The sequence below is a fragment of the Misgurnus anguillicaudatus genome, chromosome 7 (genome assembly GCF_027580225.2).
Source record: "Misgurnus anguillicaudatus chromosome 7, ASM2758022v2, whole genome shotgun sequence".
In the NCBI taxonomy this organism is placed as follows: Eukaryota; Metazoa; Chordata; class Actinopteri; order Cypriniformes; family Cobitidae; genus Misgurnus; species Misgurnus anguillicaudatus.
The window spans coordinates 25125120-25149637 of record NC_073343.2 but is presented as its reverse complement, the minus strand read 5'-3'; the positions used below and the strand labels follow the sequence as shown (position 1 = coordinate 25149637).

Here is a 24518-nt window from a genome sequence, read left to right as displayed (position 1 = left end):
TATACTTCCAATAATGGCATTTAATATGTCAATATTAAAGGACAAAGATACGTATCAAACGTCTGTGATGTTGACCTATTTAATTGGTCAATGGTGATTATGATATTTAGAGATCTGGGTGGCCAGTGACAATGTAAAAAATTGTAATGAGGAAAAAAAGCTTTGTAATGAGAACTGTTGAATTTAAATGACCACAAAATAACTTCTGTTAATAATCTAATCATGTCAGAATGGCCATAAATTAAAATTGTCTGCCAGTATCTCTTCTTGTTTCTGACCATTAACATTTTGATGTCTTAATCTCTATGATTCTTTCTCACTCTCGGTAACTTATGTTACACATTGGCAGTAGATTCTTCTTTTACCTTCACTGGTATACAAACACACAAACAGACGTTGGTTTGCATGCTTGTGACAAGACGTTTTTGCTGTCTCTCTGAGGAGATCTCACTTCTTCTGCCTCCTGCAGGGAACACCAGCCTATTTATAGATCAAGGGTTAGAAGGAGAGAGAGAGCGAGAGCAAGAGATGAGGAGAAAAGAGAGAGGGGTGAGAAAATACTGCAATTATGAAGCAAGTGTTGCAGCGAGCACTTGTGCGTGATGGGGAATGTGACGGCGAACACTAGCGCTTTATTATTTATTTACACAGCACAGGTCATTCTGCACGATTTTGACCTGTTTCGAGCTGCACTAGGGTATTTTATGTTCCGTGTTTGAAATTTGTATTTATTTCTTGTATATCTATATGCTTTTAGTACTAAGGCTGGTACCTACTAGGGTTGGGCGGTATCACCAAAAATCCTTTTAAAGGAATGAGTCATTTTATTTTACGGTTACAGTTTTTTTTTCACGGTATATGTTACAAGGTATATGTTACATGTTTTTCACCTTTGTTTATATTTGTTTTTTTGCCACTCACTAATTAGCTTTTAACTAAGTGCTCACCGCGGTTTTAAAAATATAATAAGTTAAAGTTAATGTTAAAGTGAAAATGCACTAAAGATAACAAAAGATAAGTCTTGTTTGACAGGATCTTGTTTTAAAATGTCATTTATTTTGTAGGCTATTGAAGATATATTATGCATTGTATTTTTGTATTTATGCATACATTACATTAAAAATAGGCATGTAACAAACAAGTATAAATATGCACAAACCAGACAGGGAAAAATATCTGTATATAAGATCTTTAGATATAGAGATTATAAATATGACAGGTGATGATCATGGAGTCTGTTTTGAGGTGATCGTGTCGCCCTTTACTTTCTTGGACTTGCAACTTAAGCCCGGGATACACTGCACGATTTTTGGCTCTTCCAGATGAAAGATTGCCATCTTGAAACAGTCGTGGCGATTTCTGTGATCGTGGCTTTTCATAGGTGGTCCTATGTCGTTCAGTGAGAGAGGTTCAAAGACGGCCATTGTACCGGTCTATCCTCCAAAGATAGCCTACGGGTGTTTTCTGACAGTCTCAGAAATTCAGCATGATCAACGCACACTGTGTTTGCTGCCACGACATGCGTACTGGTATTTTTTTACCACTAGCGCATGCTGGTGACGTATAACGTGTGACGCAGCCGTCGAAGCCTCCATGTCATCATCATACAGGCCCTGTCCCAATATCCGCACTTCCGCCCTTATGCCCCTCAATGCGCATTCTCGCTAAGGGGTGCTAAACCGTAGGTTGTCCCGATTCTCTAATGGTGTTCTCCAGGGGTGAACATAAGTGCACTTAATGCACCCCTTTTCTCAAGTGCGCATCAGATCGCACTTTGCTATAGGCTATTACCCAGAATCCTTGTAGTGTCGTGACGTTTCGAACAGCTAACTAATGAGGGAGCAAAACAGTTGCTATGGTCGGATGCCGGGAAAACTCAGAAGGAAAACATTTAAAATGTGTACTTCGCAAAGATTAGTTTAATGAGGAATTTCATACTCCTAAAATAATAAGAGTTTACTTCAGTAATATGTCACGAAACACATAAGTATTAGTGGTAATATTAGCTAACATTTGACTTTATAGTACATTGTGAAATTACTAACAGCATGAAAACGCTCTGAGCAAGAGTCAAACCGGTAATCGATCCGCAATCTGGTCGAACGCTCCTAAAGCCCGGGCACACTTCACCCTCCGAGTCCATCTCTGTCATGCAGACGCTTGTGTGCGGAGACAGAACCGGTCACGTAGAGTGAAGCAACCGCATGATGGACCGATTGGAAGATTAGGGAATGATATTTACTCACTGCTCTGTCTTCATACACTAGCTGGTCTCTGTTTCAACAGCAAATAACATCTTCTATAGTCTTAACACATCATTAATTTATGTAGTATATATCGCGTTACAAGGTGGTAAAAAGATGATTGGACGGATAACCTCATGAGCAGGGTAGAATAATTAATTTCAAAGCTTGTCATTTTATTCTTAAGACAAACATTTAAGATGTTCTTATGTAAATATTTGAGAATATAAGAAGTGTTCGAGAATTGCACTTAGAAACATTCTTACGAACTTCTTATAATTTATCTAAAGAACTTTCTTATTTTTTATCTTAAGAATGTTTTCGTGAATAGCCCCAGATCACGACAGAAGTGACATAGATAGTGACGTGTGCAAAAATGTCCCAATTCTGCGCTTCACAGCTTCGGGCCCTTGCGCACTTACTCTGCTAAGTGCACTTTCAACAAATGTCCACTTCAAGGAAGACCTTAGGGCGTAGTGTGAATATTGGGACAGGGCCACAGTCTACATGCTTGTTGTACCCAAGTTTGAACGCTCCATGCCGCACAGTGTGATAAGGTAGTGATCTTATAGGCGTGTAAAAATCCTGTAGTGCATTCCGGGTTTTAAAGGGATAGTTCACCCAAAAACCAATAACTCACTCTCATGTTGTTACAAACCGGTATGGATTTCTTTGTTCTGATTAACCTGAAGGAAGATATTTTGAGGAATATTCGTAATCAAACCATTTGTGAGCCCCATTCACTTCCAGTGCTCTTTTTTTCCCCAATTATGGAAGTGAATGAGGCTCATGAACGGTTTGGAAATTACTCTTTCATTTGTTATGAGTGGATTATTTTTCGTATCACATATAGTCTAATATGCAGGAGTGCTAAGTTGGCCACGCCCACTTATTTACATTACACGGAATAGAAAAATCTGTTACGTTTGACTTTTATTTCACGGTATCTGAATTTTCCACCATAACGACCAGGCCTAGGTACCTTAAGGGGTGGTTTCCCAGACAGGGATTAGCTTATGCCAGGACTAGGTCTTGGTTTAATTATGAAATATAACTTTTTTAACCAAAATGCCTTACTAAAACATTACTTGTGTTGTGTGCATTTTGAGGCAAAACAAATGGCGCTGATGTATTTTAAGATATGTCAAGTTGTTTTCAGTTTGGAAAGCTCCTACATTTATTTTAGTATAGGACTAGTCTAATCCCTGTCCGGGAAACCGCCCCTTATTGTTCAGGGTTTCACGCAGAAAATTTGTTAGTTAAGGTTGTAGGGTTGTGCGGGTGGGCGGGGTCGGTGGCATGGCAATCAAAGGGGCGGGGCGTACGCGTCATGATGAAAAGATTTTTATTTAAAACACTCAAATAAAACTAAATTTAAAAAAAACTATGACAGAAAATGAACACATACTAGATTATTAATGAATTAAATGTTTCATCAACTGGCTAGTTATCCCCCAGACAGTGACGGACCATGTCTTTCTCTCATTTCGGCCATGTGGTGCGCGTGCCCGCTCACGGTGTGAAGTGCATCCACACTATTCTCCGAGATACTATGGTTTAAAGTATTATAAATAAATGATGTGTTACTATATTACTAGCATCAACTTAGATAAGTGATTACAAGTGATTATAATGGGAAAATATAATAACAAGAATTAAAGTGTGACAATAGATATTTAATATGATTTACCTGCTGGCTTGATGGAGCTTTGAATCCATGTTTGCAATGTTGAACTGCCTTTACCAGCCTCCCTTTCCGTTCTCTGTCTTTATTTTGTGAAGCCATTGGTGTTTTTTGTATTTTTGTCTACAAAGTGTGCCAACAACAGCAAATTTAGTGTTTATGTTAACTTAGATCTAGCATTTTAACGATAATAATGTGGATATTTTGTTGCTGTTTGCTTGCTAACTTGTTAGCACTTTTAGAACACCGACAGCAAATCATTAACCGAAGAAATACATTAACAAACTTCCAAATTAGTAATTCTGCGGTTTAACAACTGATATAATGTAATAAATCTACCTGTTGATGCAACAAACTTCAGACAGAAACTGTCGTCTTCGCTTTCCAGGCAGAGAGTGCACACAGAGATGCTTTGGAGCGGGTGGGAAAACACGAAGTGGATTAGCGGAATCAGTGGACCTTTAGCGATCTTGGGTTGGGAATGTTTTTTATTACTCCGACCGGGCATTATTATTTTTGTAATAACGCAGGTTAAAATACGGGAGATTTACGGGAAAATACTAATACGGGAGGACGGCGGGAAAGAAGGGTAAAATACGGGACTTTCCCGGCCAAAACGGGATACTTGACAGGTATGCCTATTTTGAGCAAAAAGCTGAGATAATTCAATTTTTGTGAAGGCCTGTTGATACAAATCAGATTCAGAGCTTTCCTTAAAACATACACAAAGTTTGAGCTGTTTTTCCCCTGGGCGATACTTCCAGGTTTTATAAGTTGCCACCTGGTGGATAATAGCGGTATTACGAATTTCCGGAAAAACTCGTCATTGGCAGGCAGGGATGCGTTTTCTCTTAATTGACAAGTCAATGGCGGGGAAAGAGTTAAAAAAAGGTTGTGGTGTGATTTTATCTGAAAGTTGATTTAAGCTGCAATTAATTATTTATTTGGGTTACAAAAAAAATCAGTAGTTGAGCGATTACATGTGGTCAAAACGGTCTACTTACTTTACCTTCAATTTCCATTGTAAGTTTATTAAATAAGTTTCATTTGAGTTGTCGGGGAAGATTTCACCAGAAATGTCAGTTTGGCGTAATTTGACTTCAACGCACTTAAAAATGGGTACATAAAGTAACCTGCGATTTTATGTTTTAAGATAGCATATAGAGATAGGGCTGGACGATAAATCGGCATTAGGCGAGTGAAGTATGACAGAATTTTACTTTTTGGTTTGAATAGCGTGTAACGGTATTCTTGCCTTTGTAACATGAAACGCATCACAGGGATCCAGACTGCCACAGAGTGTGCCACTGAATTTTACATCCAGTCGCACATGTGCGACCAGTAAATTTGACCTTTTTTTGTGACGTGACACTGAATTTGAAACAGCACGTTGTACTTTCTGCATCTATCATCAAAGTATTTATTAGTAATACAGTGGAAATTAGTAGAAATGTGAATATTTGGTTAGCATGTTGATTTACGGTGTGCGCCCCAAAATTTTCTGGTTGCGCCCTTAAAATTTTCAGTTGGGGGCCACTGTGCTCCTAGTGAAAAAAGTTAGTCTGGAGCCCTGCATCAAGGCCTTAGCGAATGATGCTCATAGTCGGCGCGTGCGTATGATGAATAATGTGTTTAGACATAACTCATATTCTCTCAAACCTCGGGACTAAAGTGACGTTTAAGGAATGAGACGTTTTAGGCCTGCGAATAGACATTGTGTTTTTCCTTGAAATGTTGTGCACTTTATCTCTTTCGTCTCTCATACTCTTTCCGTCTCTCTTTTCTCTGCAGTGAGTGACAGCTGCTTCAGAAACCTCGCTGAGGACCGCAGCGGAGTCAACCTCAAAGATCTCGTCCATGACCCCTCCTTGTAAGTGACACAACTCTCAGTTTACTGTATGCAATAAATCACAGCACATTCACCAGGTCCTGTCTACATTTGATGTTGCCAAATAGTCAGCGTTTTATGTTTACACCCTTTCTGTCTTCTATAGTCTTTTCTTGACTATAAGGACAGCATTACATAGTGAGGACGGGATCTTCACATAATGCAGGTCTCTTGTGGCCAGCTGCTACTTTATTGGAGATCTCTCTTGCTTTTGGAAGCCTTCTCGTCTCTTGTCTCAGTGAGAGCAATTTTCTTAAAACTTGTCATTCAAATAAGATTAGTGGTTGTGAATCCTGAAAAATGTTACCTTTTCATGTAAGTAGAGATAGATGGAGGTAGGAAGGACTTTATGTCCTTAAATGTGTAAAGTCAGTGGTGATGTAGCATGCTGGGATTCTTTCATTTGTTCAGTTTTTCATCCCACAATCCTTTGCATGTTGTTTAGTGGTGTCTTTAGTAAGAAGTAGTCACTCACTAAATTTGTTTTGGATCATTAGACATGAAGCCTGTCTGGAAGTCTGTTTGGTTTTATTTATACGTAGACAAATTGCTGCATCCTAATTTATCTACTTATGTGCACTGTATTTGTTATGGGAAAGTATACAAGTATACTGGGATAAACGGATGTGACACTTGCCAAGACACAATCACACCCATCCAAATACAACTTTTCCCATTTCGGCTTCTCTTCTTTCATTATTTCTTATGTATTGCATCACTTATTTAATTTATTAATTCAGTGAAGCATCACATCTAATTTATTAATTCAATGTAGCATCATTAAACTCCTCCCTTTCACTGTGAGTTGTTGGGAATATCACCCGTTGAGTGTGCATGGATAATGTAGGAGTACTCATTTCAACACGCTACGATTTTAATATTAAATACTAATACAAATTGTAGGCAAATTGGGAGTAAATTGGGACACCAAACAGCTAACATTGGTTTTGCTCCCAGCCAATTTCCCCTTTTTAGAGGTGCGACGGATCACAAAACTCATGGTTCGGATCACATTGCGTTTTTTAAAGGCACGGATCGGATAATTTTTTGGATCAGCAAAAAAAAGGATGGGAAAAATCTAATAACAAATCAAGGAAGACAAAGTTGCACATAAAGTAAGGTCTAAAATTATCATTAGGTACATAAATCGAATCAAATGAATAATAACACTGTATTTATTGTATTAATTAAATGTAATTATTCCATTTAATTAATACAATTAATTATTTGTAATTAATTCATTATCATTTAGAGCCACAGAAGTGATTTTCTCTTGTCTTGGGTTGTTTGATAAACATTAATGACACAGACTTAAGTAGGTCAATTGAGGTTACTGTCTCTTTAAGACCAAATAGGCACAGACTGATTTCTGCTTCTAATCTTTACGCACACTTTAGACATAAACAAATGTTTTTATTAGAAAAAGAATACTGTGGAGATAATTTTGTTTGTATGTGCCCTGTCAAGAACAGAACGATTTTATGTTCGCTAGCTTTTTGAAACGCGTCTCTCCGTGTGCACACTACTGAGTGCCCTTACGCGCGCACGCACAGACAAAAGGGTAGAATTACAAACAGCGCAGCATAAAAATGTTACGTTGTTTTTCCAAATGTATTTTAATACACTACAGTATGAGACACAGTGACGCAACTCTCTAAAGTTTACACATCAAGAGTTCTGATCTTTGAAGGATAATCACCTCTGACTCGACCTGGACCAGACACATTCAACGGCACGTGGGTTTGTGCGTAAACTGCTCACTTTAGCACATTTTTGTGGTTAAATTGTTTAAAATCACTTGAATGTTAACATTTGCAAACTTTGAAACACGTGCAAATGATAATCTTTCCCTATTTAAATTTGCGTATTAATCCGCGAATCACATGCGAGCAGAACAGTGGGCCGTGATCCGATTAACCGCGATCTGTTGCAGCACTACCCCTTTTGAATAATTGATTTATCTGTGTTGTGCAGCATGATGGCTAAAGAGGGCGGGGTTGTAAATTCGGAAATCTCCGTGATGGATCATGAGTTTATTTCCAGACTGCATAGTACCAGACCACCGCAAATGTGTTTCTGCTTCAGCATCAAAAACAAAAGCTTTAGTCAGACTGTGGCTTCTAAACTTGACCGGCCAAGACCGCAGGAAGTGTAGGTCCTGAGGTGGAGAAACATTGGGCACCGCCAGAAGGTAGAAATGCTTGAGCGAGTATTGATGGATAAGGTGTGTGTGTTGTCTGTTGACTGGTGAGCATCTTTCTCTGGTGCTCTGTCAGCTCAGGTGAATTGATTCATTGGAAGAGCTGTCAGTTTTACTAATGAAGTGTGGTAAAAATAGAGCCGAATTAATCATGCCGGAGATATGCGACGCCCGCCATCCTCTGGATGGATGCAATTCCGACGTCTTTGCCTATGGACAGGCAGACGAACAGACGTTTTAGAAAGGGAAAGGGAGGAGACCTGTTCGCTTGAGAAATTGAGATGGACGTGTCCTCACGACAGACATGAAGAGCAGAAACTCAGAATTTGCCACCATGGTCATGAAGGGTCTTAGTAGACTTTCATGTGCCTGTGAGTGCGATCCTCTTTTCAACTTCGAGATTTTTGGGGGTTAAAGTTTTTTTTATTAGAGGCTTAAATCAGATTTTAATTTGTGTTTCTCATATAAGCGTCATCAAGATGCAAGTTTATTTACATGTAGCAGACATTTCATTCATTAAACCCAAATTCATCCCCAGAACTTTTTAAGGGGTCCTAAGAAAATTCCAAGAAAAGACAAAACTAAAATTTGAGTTCAATGTGTAGCCACATATTTATCCAACAACGTTAGATATATTTAGGTAAAAGTTATAGTATGATTATGAAATACAAATATACAAAGGTATGTTTACACGTAAGAATAAAGGCCTCGTACACACCGCAAACTTTCGGGAGTGACAACCGCATTTAAATGCGGGAGTGAATCCCCTAAATGTTCGTTTCATGTCTGTACGGAACAAGACTCACTCTAGAAACAGCTTTGACCAAAAAAATGAACAGCGTTATGTTTTGCAATAAACCTCTTGGTCTTGGCGTTGTGTATTACCGTAAAACTTCAAATAATAGCCGAGTCCCAAATAGACGCCTGTCTCTTTTAGACGCCTGGTGGGATGACAGGTTTGGGTAAATAAACGCCTGTCTCAAATAAAGGCCTGGTCTGTTTTTTAGTTTCGGGTTGTATTTAATCTTCTAAAACCCGTCAGATAGTCTGTTTAAGACAGTTTTATGGTGCAGATTGAACACGCTAAAGTTTTTTTTGCTTACCGGTAGATGTCACGTGACAGACGCAGTCGTTCCTTTACTCATCACTATGACAACACAACAAGCTTCGTCGCCAGTATTGAGGTGGTGATGACAGTAGCGAAGTGGCAATCGAGAGAGTCTGGACTTTTCCCGGTGCGCCGGTAGTGTTTTGGGGCCGCTGATAATAGCCGGGCTTTCAGTCTTTTGTCATGCATGCACTCCCGCCACACATTGTATTTCTCACGCGGAAACACTATCATATTTAATATGCTGCAGCGCCTAAAATGTATCTGGCCGCACTGCTCTCTCTCTCTATCAAGCCAGTCTTCCCTAGAGTTCTAGTCGAGCGAGCCAATACAAAAAAAAGAAAGAGGCTACACAATAGCCAATCAGAAAATAGCACTGTTGTATCTGGGTAAGATTTCACGCAACAACCAATAAAAAACATATCATTGTTTGCTTTATTTATACTGCCAATAATTTAAGACTGTTGTTATTACACGAACTAATTTGTTAAACACATTCAAATTAAAAATAAAACGTAATATGTGGTAACCTCCTGCTGTCATGCTGGAACAATTAAATTAAAAGCCTGTCTCTTATAGACACCTGTCTCTTTTAGACGCCTGGTGTGATGATAGGTTTGGGAAAATAAAAGCCCGGGCTATTATTTGAAGTTTTACGGTATACGCATTTGTGAGGCTACTCTTCACAGCGCGCTGTCTTGTAATGTTGCCAGGTCCTCGTCTTTTTTCACTTACCGTTTTGGTGCTTAATGAGGCGTGCACACCAAAGCTTTTACCCCCGCGGCTGGCGCATGTCTTCAATTGTTTCCAACGGAAGCGCAGCGTTTTTCAAAACAGCCAGCAGCTGGCGGTTTTTCCGCGCTCAGCACTGAGAGTTTAAAGAGATTCAACATTGGGTCAAAAGCTCCGCTCGTCAATGTCAGTTCTCACACAGCCCTCCAATCACAGTGGAGGAAGGGTGGGACAAATATCATAACAACCAACTGGCTCACAGCTCAAGCATCACAGCTACCAAAGCGCTCCGCTGAAGAAAGCTGACGCCCAGCTGAAAAAACAGCTGGGATTTGGCGTCCTCCAGGCGTTTTCAGCCGCGTTTAAAAGTTTTTGTGTGCATGCCCCTTAACCATTTATGGCTTTTAGCTCATGAAGCGTTCAAGTTTTTGGTGTTTTTAAAGTGTGAAGGTACCAGTCCCAATATTTTGATCTTTAAGGTAAAGCATTTGAATTTATTTCGGTTTATTATTGCATTTTTCTTGTTCGCTTTTTTGTGTAAGATCTGGCAACACTAGTCGGCAAACGCATGTGCCTCTGTATTTTCTGCACCGCACGTACAGAAGACTTTTCCCCCTACTAGGCATTTATTTTTTCAGAAGAGAGACCTGTCATGTCCATGATGCACGCTTAAAACACTTTATTAACTACTAGTTGTTCAGTTCAGTTATGTACACACTATGCAGAGATTCTGTAAATGTTGTTGTCACTATCTGCATTTTGTTAGTCCTGTAAATGACTGAACTGTGTGTGTACAGAACCAGATTAAGCATTAAAAGGTGAAGTGACAACCGAATTAATATGCAGTGTGTACCGGACCAAAGTGAATGCTATGAGAATTTAGAACAGCTTAAATTGATAATTTTTTATTAAATTATTATTATTTTCAATAATATCAGTATATGTCTCAAAGCCTTGTTTTATTGGCTACAGAAAGTGCCCTCAGTCTTGCCCTGTTAGAAAAAATGGTCAAAATATGTACCCCAGCTGTCACTGGGGCTGTAACCTTTAATAAGGTCCTAAATATATACACATTTGAACCAATATTTGCTCTTGAGATATGAGTATGTATCTTTGAGGTGCTAATAAGCATTCCTTGGTACCAATATGTACCTCTGAGTTACTATTATGAACTCTTTAGGTACAAAGGTGTACTTTTTAAAAGGTTGTCACCCCAGTGTACATTACACCATTTTTTCTGACAGTGTGCTTTTTATTTGTGAAATTTCAGCTAATTTTATTATCGTAGTTCGTTACTATTCTTTTGCACCCAGTTTCGATCCAGCCCTCAAAATCACGTGAATGTCTCTCTTAAAGGGAAACACCACTGTTTTTCAATATTTTACTATGTTCTTACCTCAATTTAGACAAATTAATACATACCTATCTTTTTTCAATGCGTGCACTTTTAATCTTTGTACAGCATGTCGTGAAAATGTTAGTATTTAGCCTAGCCCCATTCATTCCTTAGGATCCAAACAGGGATGAATTTAGAAGCCACCAAACACTTCCATATTTTCCCTATTTATAGACTGTTACATGAGTAGTTACATAAGTAAATATGGTGGCACAAAATAAAACTTTTGTTTGGAGCCATAGGAATGAATGGGGCTAGGCTAAATGCTAACACATTCACAACGCTCTGTACAAAGATTAAAAGTGCACGCATTGAAAAAGGATAGGTATGTATTAATTCATCTAAATTGAGGTAAGAACATTAAAAAATGAGGTTTTCCTTTAAAAAAATTTACAAAAAAATCTGTGCACCCACCCATTGAAGCTCCACTGGAGTATCTGGAGCATGTGCACTAACCACTGCATGACAGCTCCATCAGAGTTGGAAAATAGTGTATAGGCTATTTTCAGGCTAAAACATCTGCTAAATCTGTACACATACGCACATTCTTGTTTGGGTTTGACAAAAGCACTGCCATTCATACCGCATACACACTTTTTAATAAAATCTCAACCACACAAACACACACACGGTTCTGTCCAGATTCAGGAAGCACTTCTTTCATATTCGACATTCGGCCACTTTCGTGTGTGTGTGTGTGTGTACTCACTTACACAAACAAAATACCCAGGTTGAAATCCCAAACTCATCTCCGTCTTAAAGCACCTCTCCCCAAACCCCCAATCTTCACACACCAGTGGTTTCCCTGGCAACCGGATTAAAGAGCTCTGCATCTTTGTGTTCAGCATATTCTTCTTTTAGTCTCCACTCTCTCTCTTTCTTTTTTTGTCTCTATTTCTCGCTCTTTTGTGGGCATTACACCATAATAGTCAGATGGACAGATAGATGTGCTTTGTTGATCCTTAAGAAGAAATTTAGATGCATAATGGCAGCATAATTCACGCAAAGTGAAACAAATATACATGCACACAATGAAAACAGCTTGGATCTTTTAAATTTTCGAACACGTGAACTTGTCCTGGCTTAAAAAGCCTCTTTGGTTGTAAATGTGACATTGCATTTACTACATACCATTGCTTAGGTTATACAGGTTTAAGCCTGAATGGCCTGTCTTTCAATAGTTTATTGTTATTTGCTGTCTCTGTTAAATATAATAAAAAGATAAACACACAAGTTTTGTTCTAATAAATGGTATTTTAAATAATAAAAAACATTAGGCATGGGCACCCTAACTCCATCACCACCTTGTGCCTCAAGGGAAACAATGTGCAGTGGTCAAAAATAAATAAATAAAATGTAACCTACATGTTGAGGAAAATATATAACCAAGTGAATTGTGTCTCACCAATAATATGAATAATATTCCTAAAGACAGTAGTAGTAGGGTCTTACACAGGAGATTGGGCCCTAAACAATAAAAGATATAGAAAATATGCAAAATACTGTTTAATGTAGTTTTGTTTTATTATCTAGCTATTTGGATGATATTTCATTATGTTCTTTAAATATATTTTAAATTATTACACACTGCAGTTCCAAAAGCAGCCACTAGTCTGTGCTGCACTTCACAATTTGACTGCTTCTCCTAAAGTTCAAAGAACGTGTGTTCAGATTTTACGCCTGGTAGACTTGAAATCTAGCCACTGCACCAACCTTCCTGTTTTGTGGCCTTAGAAACAGCACGATCAGAGTTTAATTCTTCACGAGGCATCACCCGCAAAAACACAGAAGTGAATAAAACTGCAAGGGCCCCATGAAAGAGGAAAGTTCCCCTGTAACTGTCATTCCTGTTGTGGGTGCAGTGTGGAGGGGATATATTTCGGCAGGTTTATGATACCTCTGGCATTGTGTTGCTCTTTCGGTTTCTTGCACACTGTCACATTTGGTTTTTACCTCTCTCTTCCTGCTGTTGGGACCGCTAACACTTGTGATCATGTGTGTGCTTTATTCACAGGCTCGGAGGCATGATCTCTGCATACAAAATAGTCCCAGATGAGATTGACGAGATCAAGGTAGCATTTCCTCTCACCCTTTCCACAAGCCTATACATGCATTTACACAAATATCTTCTTACATTGCTGCCCCCTTGAGGCCAGTAATAGTATTGGACTCTAACCATATGCATTGTTTACTTGATGTTTAGACATGCTTTAAACATGCATAAACAGTGTTGCACTTCAGATATATTGGCTTCAGATGTATTATTTTCTATAAAATTATTAAAATTTTTATCTGATAGCTTTTAAATACAGTGGCATGTATTTGGGCATTTTTAAATGTACGTACCGGTATGTATGTATGTATGTATGAAAAGCAAAAGATGAATTCATTCTTATAAACAGCAGTTTATAAAATGTGATCTTTTATTCATTACAATACACACCACAAAAGTGCACACCAGGCCAAACTATGGGCTTTAGCAAACTAAAATAGCAGACAACATGATTTGCACAAGGTGACTGCTCACATAGTGCCCATGCACACAATTTAGGGATGCAACGATCATAGATTTTGTTGTTACGATTATAGTCTGATAAATAATCGCGATTGTTCGATTATTACGGTTTCATTAATTTTACAACATTATTGTATGAAATCACATGAACACACTTTTACATTAATTTTTTTTTGTATTTTCAGTTTGTGTATTTTTTTCTACACATATTCTGGACCGAGTAGAGATTTTATAAACTGTCCATATGTATTAATTTTAATATTTTTTAATAAATCAAATTTTACATAAAAATATAATTTTTATATTATTTTTATATTTATATTAGTATTATTTATTATTTTGATTAGTTTGAAGTTTTAGTAAAAATGATAAGAACCGCTTAAAACAAATAATATTATGTGAGGTCGCACTGGGACATCATATGGCTGGTGCAAGACGATAAGTTTTAAAAAAAATTAAAAGCAAAAAAAAAAAAATTTACAAGTGGTTTAAAAGTGCATATTTTTTATTTGGCTTGCCAAAAATGACAACCATTTCGCTAGATAAGACGTTTCGTTTAGATTAAACGTGGGATCGTTTAGAGCCCTTTGAAGCTGCGTTGAAACTGCAATTTTAAACTCCATTAAACTGTTGGGTCCAAAAAAGTCTATGAAATTAAGAAAAAATTTTTAATGTTTTCCTCAAAATGTAATTTCATGCTATTCATTTTAATAATCATTTATCGCTAGAAATGCAATCAAAACATGAAAATATAACTTTATTTACACTAAATTTGTGATCCAGATGCTTTCCTGGTCGCCATTTTTTAGGCTCGACCAATCACATTCCCTGTGCACACACACGCATAATATTACGGGAAAATACAATGAATGTATCTCAGGATTCAGGAAGTAACGCAAACATTAGATTTGGACGTGCCTTGATACCTTCCTGCCTTTTTTAATGTACTTTCTATTTTAGAGATTTCGGACGCAGCCTCTGTTTCACACATTCACGCAGACACACAAAAAAGATCCACAAACCACCAACAGTGTGCCAACCATTCTGCATCAAGACGTGCGTGTGTGAAACAGAAACATGTGGTGTAACGGAGCCTTTACGATTACTTAACAGTGACATTTTAAAGCACGGTTAATAATAAAACCGGTTAATGGCTGCATCCCCAACACAGTTTGCCACAGACTTGTCAGTGTTGTAGCATTTGTGTGTTTGTGTGTTAAAGGAGACACTGGTAGACTGGTGTGATGAGAAGGAACTCAATTTGATTCTGACCACCGGTGGAACGGGCTTTGCCCCTCGTGATGTCACACCTGAGGTATGTGTGTGTTCATGTGAGTGTGTGCAAATATGTTCATGTAGACGCAGCAGCATCTTTATATAAAGATATATAATGCAAAAAAATGCAAAAGATAAGCTGTTGTTTGGTTGTGTATCTCTTATACTGTACACAATTTGTGTGCACGCTGTCTCCTCTACAGGCCACCAGAGAGGTGATTGAGCGTGAAGCTCCAGGGATGGCTCTGGCCATGCTTATGGGCTCCTTAAATGTCACGCCGCTCGGCATGCTGTCCAGGTAAATGCACGGACACGTCCTCTCATTCCCTTTCTCCTCCTGTCACACTTGAACACTAGTGAAGGAGGTATTTTGAATACTAATCAGATTGACTGCTAATCATCTCTTTCCTGTAGACCTGTGTGTGGAATCAGAGGCAAAACCCTCATCATTAATTTACCTGGGAGCAAAAAGGGCTCACAGGTAAGCAGAATGCTTGTGTTCTCGTGTGCTACCCGTTCCAATGCTCCAGTATGGATGTCCTTCATACTTCTTAAATAGCATATATCTTTTAAAAATGGTTTTATACATTTTAACCTTAAATTTTAACTTTCGAAAACTTTTTAAGGAAGTTCATATAGGGATTCAAAATCTATCCATCTTTAATTATGTATATTATATTCAATATTTGAAGAGTTTCGTTGCAAAACGAGATAACCACCGTTTTTTTAATTGTTCAGAAATCTTGTTTTTTGGTTGTGCATTCCAATTAATTTAAATGCAACTGCAGTTGGTTTGTTTTGATTTAAACCTTCATAACTTAAAAAATACAGCTAAGTAGAACCATAAAACAGAATAATAACATGATAACATAATAATCAACATGTTTTGACAAAAATGTAAAAAAATGCATTTATCTCGTTTTGCAACGAAACTCTTCATTTGTCTTCTCTAATTTTTATGAAGACTTTTTATGAAGCTAAATAGCGCCCAAAAATAATAAGTGCTATAAAAGTAGTGTGGTGTATATCTTTGTATTTTAAATACTAATCAGATACTAATCTTTGTAATTTCTATAGATATGACCCTGCCTATAAAACCCACCTAAAGTAATTTTTTTTGTGTTTTCTACATACAATTTTTCTCCTAATGCTCCTATTCTCGTAATTAGATTGAGACTTTAGCCTGGATTTTACAGGCAGGGTCTCTTATGTTCGGTATTAACTCTTTCCCCGCCATTGGCGAGTTATCTTTTTAATAAAGAGAAAACAATAGGCTTTATGCCCAGCTGCACTACTTCCTGAACTTCAGCCAGCTCCTTGTTTCCTGTCTGCCATTATTGGACAAACTGATTAATCCAGGTGTGTCTGATTATTGTTGTTGTGACTACTGAGGTCAGGCACACCTGGATTAATCAGTTTGTCCAATAATGGCAGACAGGAAACAAGGAGCTGGCTGAAGTTCAGGAAGTAGTGCAGCTGGGCATAAAGCCTATTCCCTGCCAATGACAAGTTTTTATGGCAATCCATGTTTCCGCTCTTATTCACTAGATGGCGCACTTACCCAACTTATAAAAAACTAAAGTATCAATGGATTCCAAAAAAAAGAGAAAAAACTCAGGAACTGTGTTCAAAACCGCTCCCTATCCACTATATAGTGCACTATATCGGGTATCGGCCATTTTGTAGTGGTGTCTGAAACCTGAGTGAACAATTTCATTCTCTACATTCGTTCACTACTTTTTACCCACAATACACTCTGATTTTGAGGGTACATTCGATCGATCAATAAACATGACAAATGTGACAAACAGTAAGAAAGTAAACTTTACCGTTTCACAGTACAATCAATGAAGCCACACAGTTGTAAGGGTTTATGACGAATCTCTGCGACAGCTCTCGGACGTTTGGTATTTGCGTCAGTTTCCGAAATCGCTCACTCATTTTCGATCCCTTCTTCCCCATATAGTGGACTCAGTTGTCATTTGCTATATAGGGAGTAGTGGATGAGTGAACGAGGGAGCGGTTTCGGACGCTGCTACTGTATGTTTTGATTATCGCTTTGAATCTGATCTCTAACAAAAGTATTTTACAAGAATGCAATTATCTCTGAAATTTTTGAAAAAACCTACCCATATTTAAAAGGTGATATTTATTTAAAGGTGCAGTGTGTAAATTTTAGTACATCTAGTGGTGAGGTTGGAAATTGCAAAAAAGTTTCAGTCCACCGTTCACCGAAACGCATAGAGAAGCTATGGTAGCCACCACCGGACAACCATGTCATCGTTGGAGACAACTTAGTAAAAAACGTTTGTCCGTTAAGGGCTTTTGTAGAAACAAAATGGCGACTTCCATGTAAGGGGACCCTCTGTGTGTGTAGATAAAAACATCTAATTCTAAGGTAATAAAACATAACACTTCATTATGAAAGGTCTTTATACAACCCTGATAATATAGTTATGCATTTTATATTGCATTTCTGTCAAGAGATCCTTATAAAATGTACACACTACACCTCTAAAGAAGAAAATTTTTTGGAAGGCATTAAACGTTTGTGAAAATCATAAAATGCTGGCGCTGGCAACTTTTTAGAAAGCGCTGGCAGGGAAAGAGTTAAATAAAACTATGTGGAAGGAGTTAATAATGTCAGAACTTTTCTGAGCCCCTTCCTTCACCTCTCACATACACTTTCCCCACGCTTACCGTGTTAACATTGTGGCCAATCCTATTACTGCTCCTTCCTCGTGATAGGGCAATGGTATTAATCTCCATTACCCATCAGCCTCGGCCACGGAGAGCTTCACTGTCACTGGCGCTTTGAAGTCCAGAAGCCGAGCCGATAAGGGGATTAAACTTTTAAGAAACCCTTTATGCCCGGTCCAGCTCAGCTACAGCTCTCCCCTTCTCCGTTCCTAAATTAAAGCATCCCTCCATCCCACAGCCAATACCTATAAAAGCAGCATCCTCTTTGACAGAGGCTGGACTGCTTGGTTTTAAATGAAAGCAAAACCCGGACATCACACAATGAGTTTACAGAGTGATACTGATCTGATACTGAGTTGTGTTTTTTCAAAAAAGAAATATTCTGACTATAAATGATGGGGTAAAGTTTGATACAAACAAACGTAGAAGTGTTATGCTGTGTACACACCAAACACGAAGCATCACATTCCTCGCTGTAAGTTAACTCGTGGGATTTAACTTCACATCATGAATGTTTTCAACTTGCTCGAAAGACACGTATAACGCGTATTCGCGACAATCACAGCGTCCAATTCACGTCAGTCGCATCGCTCTATATAATGTCTACATATAGACAGGGGCAACAACATAAAAAAGGCTTTTGTTGCCCAAACTTAACTTCTGGTAGACATCCGCAAAGAATCAATAGCAACAGAACAGCTTGAGTAGATTATTTCTTATAACAAGCAAAATAAATAACCATTAAGTCACTTTTTTTCAAATCATAGCTAAAGCGTATCAACTACTACACCGAGTTAACATTACTGTGTAAAAATTATCTATTCAGTGTCTTGCCTGGCCGCCGAACCTCCATTCATACAGTGGTCCATACTGTCCGTCTCCCCTCATCTCCAGAAAACCAAAACAGTTTTAATTTTCGACAATGTATTTATTCCAGAGGTCAATTTGGCCACTAGCCAGACCAAAAGAACAAACACAGGCTGCATCCGAATCCACCTACTTCCCTACATAGTAGGCAAAAAGCAGTAGGCGAGGCGAGTAGTATGTCCGAATATTCAAAAAGTTTTCAAAAAACAATAGGCGTAAAGTACATACTACTTCTGGCAAGATCCCAAAGTAGGGCTGCATAACGATTAATCGCGACTAATCGTTTGCAGAATAAAAGTTTTTATTCACATTATATAAATGTGTGTACTGTGTATAATAATTATGTCTATACCGGTATATAAATACACACACATTTATGTAGAACTTTAAGAAAAATATATATTTATATGTAAGGTTAAATAATTATATATAAAGATAAAAATGTATATACACATGTAAATATTTCTTAAATATAAACATGCATGTGTATGTATTTATATATACATAATTATTATACACAGTACACCCATTTATATAATGTAAATAAAAACTTTTATTCTGCAAACGATTAGTCGCGATTATTGGGATTGGTGATGTAGGATTGCATTGTTAGCATTGCATTGTGAGCGAATCTTTCAAACATGGTAAGGAGCATCACATTTCTGGTTGACATCAAAGGTATTCAGGCCAATCACACCGTACAGATTAGCTGGCCAATCAGGAACACGGCACTTTTTAAATCTGTGCGTTTTAGGAAGAGAGTGAAATCTGGAGGTAAAAAAATGTACGGTATGTGGAAAATAATGTGTTTTTTGAACCACAAACCACGTGAACACATCGAATTATACCAAATACACAAAATAACGTTGTTTTTTAGCAATGAAATAGGTGCTCTTTAAAAAAAATCCAAAAGCGGTAACACAGCTCTATTCAAATGGAAATACATATATTAAACAGCTCTTCCTTGTGGTTAAATTGCGCAAGTTTAACGTCATTCCAGTTTCATCATGTTTCATCATTCCATTCACTTGTTGTTATGACGACATATGTCACGTGATGTGTCAACATTGCGTATGTAGTACCTCAGAAGTAATTCATACTATTCATATTCATACTATGTAGAATGTACTGTTTTAACCGTCAATGAGTGAGTACTTTATCTAATTCAGTACTGTTACAGTATGCGATTTCAGACGCAGCCACAGAATGGAAGTTAAAGGATTAGTCCATTTTCTTAAAAGAAAAATCCAGATAATTTACTCACCACCATGTCATCCAAAATGTTGATGTCTTTCTTTGTTCAGTCCAGAAGAAATTATGTTTTTTGAGGAAAACTTTGCAGGATTTTTCTAATTTTAATGGACTTTAATAGAGCCCAACATTTAATACTTAACTCAACACTTAACAGTTTTTTTCAACGGAGTTTTAAAGGACTATAAACAATCCCAAACGAGGCATAAGGGTCTTATCTAGCAAAACGATTGTAGTTTTTGACAATAAAAACAACAAATATACACTTTTAAAGCACAACTTCTCGTCATGTAGATCCGGTCGTGATTCGCCAGCTGACCCCACGCAATACGTCATGACGTCAAGAGGTCACAGAGGACGAACGCGAAACTCCGCCCCAGTGTTTACAAGCGTCTTGAAAGAGGACCGTTCCTACATTGTTGTATGTCAACTGATACTAATTAATGTCTTTGTGGCAGTTTATTGTTTAAAATGGTCCGCAAATGTGCGTTTTATATATGTAACACGTGACCTCCCTACGTCACTACGCATTTACGTTAGGTCGCGCTGGACCGGACCTAGACGAAAAGTTGTGGTTTAAAAGTATATATTTTCTATTTTTGTTGTCGGGAATGACAATCGCTTCGCTAGATAAGACCCTCATGCCTCGCCTGGGATCGTCCGGAGTCCTTTGAAACTCCGCTGAAAAAAACTGTTAAGTGTTGAGTCAAGTACCAAATGTTGGGCTCCATTAAAGTCCATCAAAACTAGAAAAATCCCGCAATGTTTTCCCCAAAAAACACAACCTCCTCTGGACTGAACAAAGAAAGACATCAACACCCAGGATGACATGGTGGTGAGTAAATTATCTGGATTTTTCTTTTAAAAAAATTGAATATTCCTTTAACTTTGTGACAACCATCTATACCAAGGAAGCTAGGTCTAATTATAAATATATTTGATAAATATACACACGGTTAATCTACACGTTCTTTGTAAGCATGTAGTACTCATAACAGAGTGTGTATTATTGATCAACAGAGACGGTGCAAACAGTACACAGGCCTGATGTGATAAAATTTCAGTTAATCGGATCATAACTTCTGTTTAATATACGGCTTGATGAAGCAGGATTTAGATCCAGGGAAGCATTATAAACTAATGTCTTGTTGCACAGGCTTTATTGTGTCATGGATGGTTAGAACCCAGCGCTAGTGTCTAGATGATTTGTAATGCCACAGATCTAAATAATGGTCGAACAGTAGGAGTTATTTTATTCATCTTAAAAAGGGAGCTATTTCATGCACTTATTAACAATGTTTAAGAGTTGGATTCCTCATGCGAACGTAAAAGATTTATACGTAACATCAATCTTGCTTTATTTCTTTTATGGGCAATTTCAGTGCAGGAAGTACATTGATAGTCCTTATATGGGCACTTAAGTCGGAATAGCGCATGCACACACCAAGCAAGAGCTGACACAAAATCAACGTAGCAGAAGAAGTGTGTTGTTGTTTGTGAGGGAAATTTAAGCTCGTTCAGCTTCCCAAAGAACCCAAAATTATGGAAACAAGGCATATAGTTTGTTTACCTGGGGTAGCAGTGGAGTTGAACGTGTGTGTTTGTTTGTTTATATGGTAAACGACACGAAATGTGGCGAATCATAAGTTATCCAGAGATAGTGGGATAAAGTTTTGTGTGTGTTGCTTGCTCATAACTCGCTCTGCCCGCGGTGCGCCTCCAAGAGTTCGGGTTTATTCGGAAAGACTTGTTAAAGCTGATCTGTCTTTTAAAGGTCCCGTTTTTTCTGTGTTTTTGAAGCTTTGATTGTGTTTACAGCGCGCAATATAACATGTGTTCATGTTTCACGTGTAAAAAACACAGTATTTTTCACAATTTACTTATCGGTATAGTGCTGTTTTCACTGTCTTCATCACGGGCTGATGTCTTTCTTGTTCTATGAAGTCCCTCCTTCAGAAATACGTATCGAGTTCTGATTGTGTAGCTTGTTTAGTGTGTTGTGATTCGATAGTAGCTTAGCTTGCTGTTAGCTTAGCTGCCAACTGACATATTCCTGTGGGCGGAGTTTAGTAAAAAACTGTTCTAGTGACGTCATTAAAGCAGGAAGTAGAGGGCAATAATCCAAACCGGCCGTTCGCTGTAGGCTTTAAAAAGCAAATTCTGTTAAAGAAAATATATCGCCGCCTGGCAGGGAACTTTGAGCTTTATCATTTTACAGGTATTATTTATGCTATTATAGCAACATTACATACTAACTAGGGTTTAAAAAATGGGATCAGGAAGAACGTGATCTTTAATAAATCTGAGAAATACAAAAACTCTTTGGATGTATGAATGATGTAATACTAATCTATATGTACTCATGATTAACATGAGATAAGCAGAAACAGCGTGTGTTATGTGAGCTTTAATTTATGCAGTTTGGAGTTGTTTCTATATAAAGGGTTAATTTTTTATTTTTACATATGCTTTTTCATGTAGCGTTGAGACGGCTCAGTCCACAGCTTACCCCTCCCTTTTGAAACACATAGTGAAGCTACGGTAGCTGCCACAGGACAAACACATCATTGTCTGAGACAACGTTTCGACAAAACGCAATCTATTCATGAATATCAGCTGATGTCACTCACATCTCAAACTTGTCTTCCGCCATTTTGAGTACCTGAAGTGGTCGCAAGAGAACTAGAAGCTATGCCTTCAATTTGTTGTGAGCATCAAAATCGCTATTTTTACAACACTAAGAAGGCTCGACCCAACATGATACTTTGCTTAAAGTATCACCTGTCTCTACACATGAACTCGAGCATTGAGAACATTGTTTGTGTACACAGAGTTTACTAAAAAGAAGGTTTTGAACAACTGACTGTGGTTCTTTTGGTGTCTGCTCGCCGCCATCTTGCCAGTCACGATGTATTGATCTCCGAATGCGACGTAAGGGGGGAGAAGATTAAAGATGGATAGCTCCTAAAGCATAGTTCCATATAAATGCACAGATAATTCGTTGTTTTGTCACAGGGAAAAACAATATTGACCTTCTAGTTGAAAAAGGAGCCTCATATGAGATTCATTCATTTTCGCATTCGGAAATCGATTCTTAATGTCTGGCAAAGATTGCGAGCGAACACCACAATAGTCAAAGTCAGTTGTTCTAAACCTTTCTTTTTAGTAAACTCTGTGTACACAAACAATGTTCTCAATGCTCACGTTCATGTGTATAGATCCAGGTGATACTTCGAGCAAAGTTTCATGTTGTGTCATGCCTTCTTAGTGTCATAAAATTAGTGGTGGTTCGGTAGCAGCAGACAGCGGTTGAAAGAACGCATCAGGGATCGAGTAGGCATCACACCCTAACCAAGATATTTTTTAAAGTATCATTTCTTTTCATGACAGTCGAGGTGCGAAATGTTGTCTTTCGTAGCCATTTCCCATATCTGTAAGAATCATAGACAGTAAAAGATAAGAAATCCGTAAATTATAGCAAGCTAGCCAATGCTTGTCAGTAGCCTACTGGTACGCTGTAGGTACTCAAGATGGCGGCAGGCAACTGAAATGACGTAAAAGGTCACATGACTGATATTCAGGAATAGAAAAGTTTGTCCGTTTAGGGTTGCTGTAGAAACATGATGGCTTCCATGTAAGGGGACCCACGGTGTATGTAAATAAAAACGGCTCATTCTAAGGTAACAAAACAAATTAAACACCACTGATAGTATAGTTATGTATATTATATTGCATTTCTGTCAAGAGATCCTTTTAAAAGTTACAAATTTCACTTTTAACATCAAGTGGCTGGTGTTTTCCCACCTTAAGTTACTGATATAGTCAAAATCCACTTTCATACGTTCTCACATGGTAATTTTGCGTGAGTTGCCATCACTTTTCCTTGGAGCTGATGGTGCCAGTTCTCCTACATAGCATCCTGCTCAGATCTGAAGTGTCAGCACATGCACACACACATGTGCCTCACCTTGTACCAGGAAGACGAAAATAGACAGTTTTTACACACACCGTGAGGACATAAAGTAGCCTATAGACTTTTAATGTCTCCACTCATTAATCTTCATTTTAACTTTGAGCCATAATGGAGACCACATCCGACCTGGGGTGAGCAACGCACCACCGCAAAATCCTGGACTCCGTTCTCCGTCCCCTCTGCTGTCCATTACTTCATAATTATTAATGTCTGCTGTCTAAACTACTTAAGCAATGCAATTTAAGAGCAATCCAGTTCGGCCACCTGTGTTACATTCACAAGCTGTGCCCTTATCAGACATTAGTGCCTCAAAATGGAGGATGTCCAACTGTATTAGAAATTCCATTAAGTTCGAGTCAATAGGTTGGCCTGTAAGTCGTCCTATTAGGGGTTTGGATAGATAGTGGGTCGTTGCTAAAAGACCGTTACTTTGAAGCAGAACAAGAGAGATTTGTGCTGTGAACACCTGACATGCTGCTAAACGGTACACTTAAACCTGAGCAGATGATGTTAAGAAGGACTAAAACATGTAGAGCTCCAAAGAGATGCTGAGAGATGTTGGTTGGGGCTATTAAATTGCAATATTTGTTGCAATAGTTTTATAACAGTGTCATGAATATTTTTCTTGACCTCAACTACAGTGGTACAAAATATAATTTGTCATTAAAATGTCATTAAGTGTTAAT

General features: G+C 38.1%; 1 protein-coding gene across 3 annotated transcripts in view; it reads left to right on the top strand.

Moving 5' to 3' along the window:
- Nucleotides 1–24518, top strand: part of gphna (gephyrin a) — a 110109-nt gene that overhangs the window by 26477 nt on the left and 59114 nt on the right. For all 3 annotated transcript variants that reach the window (XM_073869640.1, XM_073869638.1, XM_073869639.1), the window contains exons 2-6: nt 5719–5797; nt 13266–13323; nt 14989–15081; nt 15245–15339; nt 15456–15522. In XM_073869640.1, the coding sequence (XP_073725741.1) occupies nt 5719–5797; nt 13266–13323; nt 14989–15081; nt 15245–15339; nt 15456–15522 (392 nt within the window). The remainder of the gene's footprint in view (nt 1–5718; nt 5798–13265; nt 13324–14988; nt 15082–15244; nt 15340–15455; nt 15523–24518) is intronic.